Source organism: Aphis gossypii, unplaced genomic scaffold (assembly GCF_020184175.1).
Source record: "Aphis gossypii isolate Hap1 unplaced genomic scaffold, ASM2018417v2 Contig00479, whole genome shotgun sequence".
Taxonomy (NCBI): domain Eukaryota; kingdom Metazoa; phylum Arthropoda; class Insecta; order Hemiptera; family Aphididae; genus Aphis; species Aphis gossypii.
In genome coordinates this window covers 14769-26896 of record NW_026083127.1, presented here as the reverse complement: position 1 = coordinate 26896, position 12128 = coordinate 14769, and the positions used below count along the sequence as shown (strand labels likewise).

Genomic DNA, 12128 nt, shown 5'->3' with positions numbered 1-12128 from the left:
TCTAGACTAAGAGTAGATAAACATAAATCTCTAAAATTTTCGAACACATCCGTTAGTATGGTGACATCAGTTTTCAAATAAAGATCACTATACTCACCCAAAGTTTTAATATTAAATACTTTCCAAATTTTTTTAGCATGAGAATAATCATTATTATTAATTTCTTCATTTTTTAAAGAGTTATAAAATGCAGATTTTGAAGGTAATCGAGTTTCGTTTAATTTACTCCAACTATCAATATACTCATAAGGGAAAACCCCTTTTCGTGTGACTAAATCAAATGTTTTATTAGAAAATAATTTTAAAGTTTCTTTAAACCTTGATTTATCTTCAAGTAAATTTTTTGCAAGCTCGCTTAATGAGGAGGCCATAAAACGGAATGTATCAACGAATTTTATACTAAATCTCGGAGCAACCTCTTTACTAAAAGATATATATTTTTCTACAGAATTTGGAATAACATGTATATTCTTATCATCAAAACCAAGTTCTCGAATTATAAAGTGACTATCGTAAGATAAGTTATGAAAAAAAATTGGAACAAATGATGGGTTGGTTATTTCAAAATTACATTTAAAACAAATACATTGTCTATATTTACCAGTAATATGACAGTGATCTCTAACTTTAAATAATTCATTTTCTTCAAAAGATAATAAACATATTTTACAAACCTTTGCTATTTGAAATTCTTTTTCCTCCTTTTCAGTCAACGTAATCATTGGTACATTAATTTGATAAATATCATTTATTTTTTTTGAAATATCAATCATATTTTCCATAAAATTTTTTGCCGCATCAATACCTCTATAAATTATTATGTTTGTTGGAATTTTAAACTGTTGCATTAACTTTTCTGTGATAATATTATAGTCAACTTTTACATAAAATGCATAACTCATAATTTCATGTAAATGTGTGATATAAGTTTTACTAGTTTTAGTGAATTCATTTGTCTGTTTAGGTTTTAAAATACATTCAAAGTCAGCATAAAAACAAATGGTATTCTAGAAGTTTTTTTATAACTTTTAAAAAATATGAATTTATTTTCTTTTCCTTCTTCAAACATTATCGGTCTTCCTAATTTATTCTTACTACATTTTTTTATGTTCAGTTAATCCTGTTTCACCCCAAAGTTTACTTTTACATGGTTTATTTCCAAAAGTTGTAAAACACCTCTTACAAATAATTAATTTAGAACAATTTTTAGTTTTCTGACTTCTAATAAATCTTGAAAAATCTTTAATATAACAATAATGTGATGTTTTATGATTATTGACAAAAAATAAATCAAAATGATTTTTTTCTTCTTTATTATTTATAAATAGAGGGAAAATAGTACCTTTATTATTTAAACTATAAACATTAACTGAAACATTATTTAAACGTTCAAATTTTTTAATTTGATTTATTGGTGTTGGGAAATCAATACATTTAAAATCTAACCCACTCTTTTTTTCAAGAAAATCAAAATATTTTTGGTTAAATCGTGATTTATTAGAACGCTTATCATATTTGGTTAGTATAGAATATTTAAAACAGTATTTATCTTTATTTTTAACGTTTATAATAGCCTTTTTTTCTCGTATAAATTTAGGTAAATCTAAATATGTACCTCCTTTTAATGGATTTACTAAATTGATTCTCAACTGTAACCCATCTATTGAAACAAGTGTCCATCCTGAACCTTTAGCAATAAATTCAGATTCTTCAGCTAATATTTTATCAAACTTTATGTTTAACAAACTAGCGAAATCGGATGAATTACATGCTAAAACATTCGAAGTTTTAAAAGCCACATCTTGTTTATCATGTGTTATAGGACGTGTGTAAGTAGCGTCAACGTGTAAATTAAATTTGATCGACGTTTTAATACACGATTGTCTTAACTTTAAAATTAACTCATGTAAAATATAGTTAAAAAATAATTTAATCTATATAATTTTCACAGTTCTTAATTATGAAAGTTTTGAACCTTTTCTAAATCTTTCTATTTCAATAAGTCCACTTCCAATCGTGTTCATACGCTGTTTTTTTGTTATTATATTTCTGTTCATAATGAGACTGAAATAATAAAAAAACACATTAAATTTTATATATAATATAAATGTATGTTTTTTTTTTGTTTTACATTTTTTAAAAAAAAAATAATAAAATAAAAATTCTTAAATAAACAATGAGTACTTAGTTTTTTTTTAAAAAAAAAAATCATTTTAGATTCAAACAAAAAGATTCTGTTAATAAATTTAGATCATCCAATAATGTACAATAATCGCTATGCAGATGATAAGCTAACGTCTGTTTTCGAAATCTAACATAACCATACAACATCATAATATTTATTAACAAGTAATATTTCATTTCTCAAATTTATTATATTCTCTTTTAAGATTTTTATTTTTTTATATCTTGTAAAAGTGTTTTAGCTAAGTATTTTTCATATCTTAATATTTTAATTTTTCTTTTGATTAAAATTATAGTTTTTCTTTGTTCATGTTTACTTTGTACTTCCTTCTCATCATTATCATCGATTTCTTCATCCAATCGATGAATTTCAATTAAGATATGGTTAAGTAAATCCATTTTCTAAAAAAAAACATTTTTTTTTTTTTTATGTTTTGGAAAAGCTATTATGAACAAAGTAATACTTCTATATAAGTAGGTGTATAAAAAAGAAAAAATGGAAATAGATTAAAGAAATAATATAAATCAGGTTAAAAAAAATAGATTTATTTAAACAAATTATTTATTTATTAAATCTTCTAGTTGATTATTTAAAATTGTGGAACGATAACGTATACGTCTATTACATTTTTCACCAATATAATAAGAAAATTAAACTCATCTAAAACGTCCCTTTTTTCATTTCTTAACCTATCTATTTCAACTAGATCTATTATTTTTTTTTTATATAAATTATTAATTTTTTTATTTAAAGCTCTTATATCATATTTTTTTTCTTTCTTCATCTTGATCACACACTTTTTGGTTTTCTAAAACTTTCAAATGTAATTCTTCAATCAAAGATCGGAGGTAAACGATTTGAGGAGATTCCATTTTATAATTCTGAAATTATAGGTAAATATTTATTCGTTTATTTTTTTATTTTAAATATAAAAAAGGTAATGTAAAAACTATATCTCATTTACACCACATCTAAAAAAATAATTTGTACCACTTTTCAAGTTTATAATTCACACCAAATAAAATTTAAAAAAGGGGCATTATCTAATCTGTACTTACTAAAATTATAATTTGTAACATTGTTCACATTATTAAAATTATAATTATAATAAAATGTATATATATATAAGTAAATTTTTGTTTAGCAATAATTCATAAAATATATAAAATCAATCATACTTTAATTATAAATAAATGTAAAACAAACTCTATATATATATATTAAATAAGTAAATTTTTGTTTAGCAATAATTCATAAAATATAATAAAATCAATCTAACTTTAATTATAAATTAGTTAAATTCTTGTTAAGTATATTATACTTTTTTTTTTTTTTTAAAAAAAAAAAATAATTTATAATTATTTATATCAACTAAACTCTGAAAGAAAAAGCTAGTAACTATTTTTTGTTTATATATATATATATATATACCACAGAATATATTCCGTGTACATACCGTACATTTACTATAACTTTAATTATAACAAAAAATAATAATAACTAAAATTAAGTGTATAAGACGTAACAACACAAAATATTGTTTACGATGTATCTGTGTATATGTGGTTTGGAAAAAAAAAATGTGAAGATATAAATTAAAATATTATTATTATTATAATAAATGACATACTTTTAAATGTTGTACTACACACTAATCTTTTTGAACTATTCAAAATGTTTCGTACTATACTCAATTTTAGGGCTGGTACAAATTACTATTCATTTCGTTTTTTTTTTTTTTTTTTAACGTGGTGTAAAAAAAAAAAAAAAACTAAAATTTATTTATTTATGTAACGCAAACATGTTATATTTTTGATACAAATGAACCTATTTGTGGTGTAAATTATGTAAAATACCATTATTAAATGGAATCATTTTTTATAGTGGAAAATTATAATAGTAAATATTTAATTTAAAGCTAGTTAATAGTAGTAAAGTAATAGTACTTACATTTCTGTTAGCGTGGAGATGCTTGAAAAAAAAATATATACTGGCTTCTAGTTGTAGTGAACGGTCTTGGTGAAGATGGTTCAGCACGATTCAACGACGAAGTCCACTTTGTCGTATGTGTAAGAAATTTGAAATTAAAGTTATTTATTCACTGAATATAATAAAAGCAAGCTCGATGTATTGTTAAGTATAGAACAATGTCATCGGTCTATGCGTAAGTGAAGCTTAACTTTGTCTAATTCTTAATACTACCACAACCCATTTTATATTAAACTATTTGGGAGTAGTCCCCCAAAAATACGTGCGTGTCATGGTAACAGGAAATTCGACTATACGTTTCTATTTCATATTTTACTATAACCAATTATTTAAATACATATTTTTTTTTAAATATATATATATTATATATATAAACGATTATTAAAACTATGTTCGTAATCCAATTATTTAATATATTAATATTTATTATTCTAAATCTAACCAACTAATATCAGCTCAGGGCAACAGGAATGAAGTAATGTAATATGTCGGATTTCTACATAGTGTTTTTACTGAACTAGCTGTATGTCTAATTCTTAATACTACCACAACCCATTTTATATTAAACTATTTGGGTGTAGCCCAAAATATACGTACGTGTCATGATAACAGGAAATTCGACTATACGTTTCTATTTTTCATATTTTACTATAACCAATTATTTAAATACATATTTTTTAATCTTAAAATATATGTGTAATATATATATATATAAACGATTATTTAAACTATGTTCGTAATCCAATTATTTAATATATTATATTCATTATTCTAAATCTAACCAACTAATATCAGCTTAGGGCAACAGGAATGAAGTAATGTAATATGCAGGATTTCTACATACGAACTAGCTGTATGTCTAATTCTTAATACTACCACAACCGCTTTATATTAAACTATTTGGGCGGCGTAGTCTCCAAAATATACGTACGTTTCTATTTCATGTTTACTATCACCAATTATTTAATTTTAATCTTACCTTGCTAAATTTACGTACCTTGCTAAATTGTATATACCTTTCAAATCTGACATTGAAATGTAGAAGTCAATTACATTCTTTTAGATACAAATTGCACTTGTTATTACATTCTATTTTTCGAATTGAAAAGACGTACCTTTCAAATTTTATTCTAGTTAGTGTTTTAGCTGAACTGATTATTTTAGACTTAAGAGGAGGAGGAGTAAAGTGGTTATATATATATATAAGAGACTCATCGATACAGTATATTCAGTTTACTTCAACAGATTTACAATCTAGACTTTTTTTTTTTAATAAAATTAATTTAATTTTGAAAAAATGTCCTGCTACTCATTTAAAAGCGATGACGAGAAGTCGGTTGTATTTTCCGAAGTAAGTAAAAAAAAACATTTATTTTTTTATTTTTTTTTTTTTTATTATAATATATATATAATTATTTTATTAAAAGACATTAAATATTTTATGAAAAATTATTTTGTAAACCGTCATCAGCTTATCGTCTATTTTAATTATAGGATAATATTGCAACAACATCTCAAAAAAAAGGTACATCGAAAAGGTTAGCTGTAAAACGGAGAAGAAACCAGTATCGAAAAAGACGAAAAAGGTGAGTTATATAAATTTATGACATATTACGAAAAAGTAAAAAAAATATAATTTAATTATTATTTTATAGAGCACTGCTATTTGTTATACAGACAAAATATTAGATTTAATAACAGATCCAATTACCAACCGATGCAGAGAACACCTTGAATATAAAAAAGGATGATTGTTCATTAACGGTTAAGACACCTGTAGACAATACGGCTGTAGATTACTGGACTATAGCACATTATAAATGTGCTAAAATTGATAAAGTTGCTCTGCAAGATAGGTAATATAATAATAATAATAATAATAATAATAATATATATATTTAACTAAAGTGAAATATTTATATAAAAAAATTTAATTTAACCTAACCTACTTTTTTAGATGGAAGCATGCTGAATGCTCACTCAAAATATCTTTAACAGGACAGCATCCGGATGATTTAACTACAGCCAAAGAAATGGTGACGCTCATTCAATCTGTTTTCGACAAAATGATGCGACATCCCGCCAAGAAGCTAATCAGACACAACAAAAAAAAAAATACTTATAAAATGTATGTAATAGGATATGGTGTTGGATTAATTTTATTTAATAAAAAAAAATTTTTTATATTTTATATTTATTTTTTATTATTTAGATAAAAAAAATAATAATAATTCATTTATAGGTTAAAATAAAAATAAAATAAAATAAAAAAAAAATAAAATAAAAATATTGAAGTTAGTATACAAGTGGTATTAATTTCACATTTTTTTTTTTTTTTTTTTTTTTAAAGAACGATAAATTAAAATAAATTAAGAAACTTTTTTTATATTACATCACTAAATCTTGTAATATCATGTTCGACAATGAATTAAAATGAAATTGTAATAACTCGTACATAAATGAACAATCTTCACTTTGTATATTGCTGTAGCTGAAATCATAATTTTGAATATATTGATTTGTAAATTCGTTTCGTTGACAAGATGATGGTAACCCATTTACGTCAGACTTAATTAACGTATAAGCTGTATCAAACGTTTTTTGGTATGATTCCAATTTTTTCTGTTTTTCAACAATATACAAGTCAATACAATGTTGTAATTGTTTCAAACGAGATGAAGATCAATATGATAATGTTATATAATTATCATTAGAATATAAAACTATAGTTGATTGGTTTACATTAACAGAGTAGAAAAAATTATCAGCTATCTTAACACGTTTACAACGAGTATGCAAATTTTCGATAATTGTATTAAAATTGTTTTCGCACATTAACTTACACCACTGATCAAGATCTAACGTTACAACAACTTTTTTAGTTAATTTACATTCTAATAATATAATAATTGAAATTTGCTTATTAACTAGAAGTCCAACGGTTACACTTTTCTTACTAAAAGGACAAATATCGAACACAGATTTTGATACAACGATTGATGGATTCATATTGATAAAATAAAAAAAAAACAGTAAACAGTATTTTTTTTTTAGAAATATGAATATGATCACTAGACAGCTTAGCTCAAACTAACAAGTTTTGTTTATCCATACATGTTATATACTAAACAAATGTAAGGTTACAAAAGAAAAAAAAGAAAAAAAAAAAATGTGAACGTATAGTGTCTAGTTGGATAAACAGTAAAGAGTTATTATACTTACCTACCTAATTCGATAGAACCTGAAACATTTTTTAAAAATCATTAACATATTAATTTAAATTAGACGCGTTATCCCACTAGGCTATACGTTCACGAGGTATTAAATAAGTTATTAACACATTTAAGTTTATTAAATTCAGATTTTTTTTATTGAAATATAGAAAGTTAAATGAACTAAACAACAGTATCATATGACCTTGATCCACAATCACAATCACAAATATCGATAATCTTACCATATTTTTTTACTACATTTTCAACAAACTGATTTCCTTTTGATAATAATACAAAAACACATTTCGGATTCCATCTTGAATGTTCAATCCATGGATTATCTTCTTTTTCCCAACGATGCAATATAATACCGCAGCAAAAACATTCAACAATATCTTTTTTCCCTGAATATATAAAACCGCTTTCAGCTAATGAGTATTTATCTTGAGATGAAGTCAACGGAAATAAATTGAATGTTTTCAATCTTGATATAAATGTAGTGAATTCTGGATATGTAGGATATGCATTGTTTCGTACTAACGAAACAAGTGAACAAAAACTGTTGTTAATTTGTTGAAAATTCATTTTTATAAAAAAAAAAATAAAAAAACTTAAATGAATAAACTTGATTAAAACTAACAGAACCTGATTGAACGATGGTTGAATATTAACTGAACTGTCTGAACTGAAATGAATTCAATAAAACGACTTTTATCTAGAATTTATTAAAAAAAAAAAAAAATGAAATTATTGTGTAACCTGAATGTTTAACTTACAAGGGAAATAAATAGTGTTGAAGTGTGTATACACTGTTTAAACTTTATGTGTAACAGTGGGGGGGGGGGAAATAATTGGTTAAAGGCGGAAACTATATCTTAAATTTTAAAAATCTCCGCAGTCAAAAGTGCGCAGAACATACAAATGTATACTACTCGGCCCAATAATGATACCAGATGAACCAGACATCTCTATAGAACCAATAGGCAGACTTAAACGTTGGAAGCTGGTACAAAATCTTATGCAAACTTTTTGGCACCGGTGGTCAAAGGAATACCTCCCACAAGTGCAAATTCGCGGAAAATGGACAAGTAAAAGATCCCAACTTCAAAAGGGAGATGTTGTTATTATAAAAGACGATTGCCTTCCACCGTCCAGATGGAGGTTGGGCTTAGTCATTGAAACACACCCTGGCGCTGATGGAATGACCAGAGTAGTTACATTAAGGACAAAGGCCGGAGTTCACATGCGTCGACCTGTCGTGAAATTATGTCGCCTGCCCACGCAGGAAGAGCATAATGCAGTTGAAAAATCAGATTTTCAACGGGGGGAGGATGTTGAAGCCAAATAGCATATTGTAATACGTATTAAAGCGTATATACGCGCGCGCCGGTTACGAGCCGCCGCCGATCGACACACACACACACACACAAACATAAGATATCATTATTTATTTTTATGTTATTATTTCTGTTTTGTTTATCTGTGAGTTATATAATATGTAGATTATAAGCAAATTATCGCCGCCGCCGCATCGGCTGCGCGAGATATTAATTAGCACAGCCGCCCAAGCCGACAGTCCAGTTCCAGTGTGTGAACGATAAACACAATAGTTTTTTTATTCTACGCGCGCAAATCGCCGTAAAAATATTATATATTTCGTTTCGGCTCGAATCGCCATATTTTCTTTTAAGATTTTTATATTGTGCTAGGCGCTAATCGCCATATTTTCTTTTAATATTTTTATATTGTGCTAGGCGCTAATCGCCACCCTTTTACATTTTGTGTGGGCGCGAATCGCCACACCGATCAATTATTATATTGTTTTTATGCGAGCGCAAATTGCCACATTTATTTATTATTGTATTTTTATTATTATATTGTTACGACATAGTGTGTGTGTCAAATATTATTAATTATTATTATTGTTATTATATTTTATATTTGTGTGTGTGAGTGAAATCTTTTTATTATATAGCTAGGACCAGCTGGCCAGCCTGCGCTCCACAATCTGTGAGTTTTTTATTATTATTATTAATTAATTTATATTATTATTATATCATTTGTGTGTTGGGCCAAGAGGGCCATATTACTATATTTTTAAACCTTTTGGGTTGCTGTGATTTATTTATTATATTGTGTTTTTTTGAATTATTTGTATTATACAGCAACCTATAGTTACCAAACACCGTGTTACCCTTTATTTTAGTTTTAAGTCTACACACCACACACATATATACACCTACACATCCACCACACACTAGCACTCTCTGGTCTTGCTCGGCGACCCCGTCCGCTTCCTTTGAGTCGCTATACACATATACACACGTACACATGTCGATCGGTGTGTGCGTTCGGAGTACGAAGTATTTAGGTGACCGGGCGCGCGTATTATAATTATACGCACCCGGCCCGCACATTCACCTTGATTAATACAATTAAAATAATAAAATAAATTTGTGAATAATTAATTAATATTACACACGAACGTTACGTTCTACCCACATACCAAATTAAATGACTGAATAACTGAATCTACACATAGGATAAAATTAATATTAATATTTTAAAATGCTTTATTAAGTTTTCATATCTTTTTTTTTTTTTTATGATAATATGATTAAATATATTATATTTGGTATATTATTCTACATCCATTCTCATAGATCATGAAATTGTTTTAGTATAGTTACTTTCTTTTCTTCCGTATACTCTACGTTTTTGCGGTTTTAGTTTATGCAAACTATAATTCTGATTTTAGTCTTACGAAATATGTATCGTAACATTGACCTTATGTTTTACATTCTAATTCGTCATTCATACCTAGTTTATTCATTACTATTTATTGAATTATTTTTAATTTCACAAATCTTTCTTAAATTTATTCATTAATACTATAATCTTATATTTGATTAATTATTTGCTTTAACATTATAATACTGTTTTACATTATTTTTATGTATGGTAATGTCTCGTCGGCCACGTTGTATAACTATATTTCCATCTCTATTATTACTTCAATTACTATGACTAGTATTAACTTTATTTATTTTTAACAATTTGCAAACTTCCGTAAATGTTTTGCTAAGGAAATCCGTTCCCTGATCTGTCAATATCGTTCTCGGTATTCCATGTACACACACGAAATGTATAACAAAAGCTTCCGCGACCGTGTTTGCCTGATGATTAGGTATTGGTACTCCTAGCGTGTATTTAGATAAGTCATCTTGCATTGTTAAAATATATTATTACTAGACAAGGTCGTTGGTAATGGACCTACAATATCTAAAATATTTTTTTTTATGTTAATAGAAATATTTATAAAGATTGCTCTGTATTACATACGGTGTATTACCTATTACTTTACTAATCGGTAAAAACAAATTAATTCCTAACTTACGTTTTATTCATATTTTATTTCTAATGTTAAATTTTATTGTTTGTAATTTTGTCACTATATAATACTCTTTTTTAATGCTTCTAAAAGTGTACCTATAGTTTCTTTTACATTACGCTCGAATAAAACCATATTTCCAAAATTTTTATTAACTTAATTCATAATTATATTCTACTCTATTATTTATTATTTAGATTTATAATTAACTTATCGTAAAGTCCTATACTATTGTTTCCACTTTATTACAGGTGTTCTAGATTTGATCAACCTCCTTGGTATATATTATCTGATTGAAAATTACTGATATGATTATTCGTGTTATAATTTCTTGTATTATTTGTACGTTGAAAATTATTATTATTTTGTCGTGAAAAATTATAATTATCTCTATTATTAAAAAAATCGTTCCTATACCTATAGTTATCTCTTTCTGAATTATATTCTACTTCTTCTGATTTTGCCAATTGCTTAGCTACCTCCAATGTTTTAGGATTTCGTGCCTTTACAATTGTTCTTATAGGACTTATTAATCCTTTTATAAAAATATTCAGTGTTTGTTCTTTTAAAGTTTCGTGAATTACTTTTGCTTCTGATTCCTCTTTATTAAGTGTACACGCAGTACATAATTTATAATACAATTTTTCTACTCTATGGCAATAATCATTGACGTTTTCATCATAACACATTTTAATGGAATTTAATTGTATTTGTAAACTTGAAGAGGTTGTCGTATCTTCAAAAGCATCCGATAAATAACTCTTAATGTATACCCATTTAGTAACATCTTTATATTTTATCATTTCTATTGCTCTACCGGATAACCTAGTTGTTATATATTTAACTAAAGTCGGTGCGCATTTTTCTTCAACAAAATTTACTGCCATATCACATGCATTTATGAACGGATAGATATCGTCTTCTCCCGTACACATAGGTATAAGCTTAAATGCTTCCTCTAATTTTATGGTAACCATTTTCTTTACACGCGGTTTTCTCCCGAACGTTAACTCAGTATGTTCAAAATCGTCCGTAACCTTGCTACGTGTAACCTTTTTATTGTCTAAACTTAAACTTCTCTCTAAGCTGTGTTTTATTTTCGCGCTCTGGCGTTCACTTGGGTTTCTAAATAATCTAGGGCGTTCTTTCGGGCTTTCAATAGGGCTAGGGCTTTTACTAGGGCTAGGGCTTCTACTAGGGCTTCCCAAATTAATCAACTGTTGGGTTTTATTTAATACTTCTAAACTCAAATCTGGAGTTTCTAAAGACGTCTTATTCGATGGATTAGCTACTTCCAAAGGAGATGTACCTGTGTTCTCCATAAATTGCTTTCACACTCATTTGATAC

At 26.4% G+C, this 12128-nt stretch overlaps 1 protein-coding gene across 5 annotated transcripts; it reads right to left on the bottom strand.

Annotated features, from left to right (window-relative positions):
- Positions 1-6533: 6533 nt before the first annotated feature.
- On the bottom strand, positions 6534-8007 carry LOC126554385 (death-associated inhibitor of apoptosis 1-like). 5 transcript variants are annotated; one of them, XM_050209456.1, is made up of 3 exons: positions 7632-8007; positions 7397-7415; positions 6534-6665 (listed from the first exon to the last, which is right to left on the bottom strand). In XM_050209456.1, the coding sequence occupies exons 1-3, from the start codon at positions 7972-7974 to the stop codon at positions 6563-6565; spliced, it is 465 nt and encodes a 154-aa protein (XP_050065413.1). In that variant the 5' UTR covers positions 7975-8007; the 3' UTR covers positions 6534-6562. The 5 variants fall into 5 exon arrangements, with proteins under 5 accessions (XP_050065413.1, XP_050065416.1, XP_050065417.1 ...); XM_050209459.1 differs by having other exon boundaries at positions 7401-7415; XM_050209461.1 differs by having other exon boundaries at positions 6574-6796.
- Positions 8008-12128: the final 4121 nt, after the last annotated feature.

Excerpts from the sequence above, each read along its gene's own strand:
- LOC126554385 (XM_050209456.1), bottom strand. The coding sequence starts at position 7,974 with ATGAATTTTCAACAAATTAACAACAGTTTTTGTTCACTTGTTTCGTTA.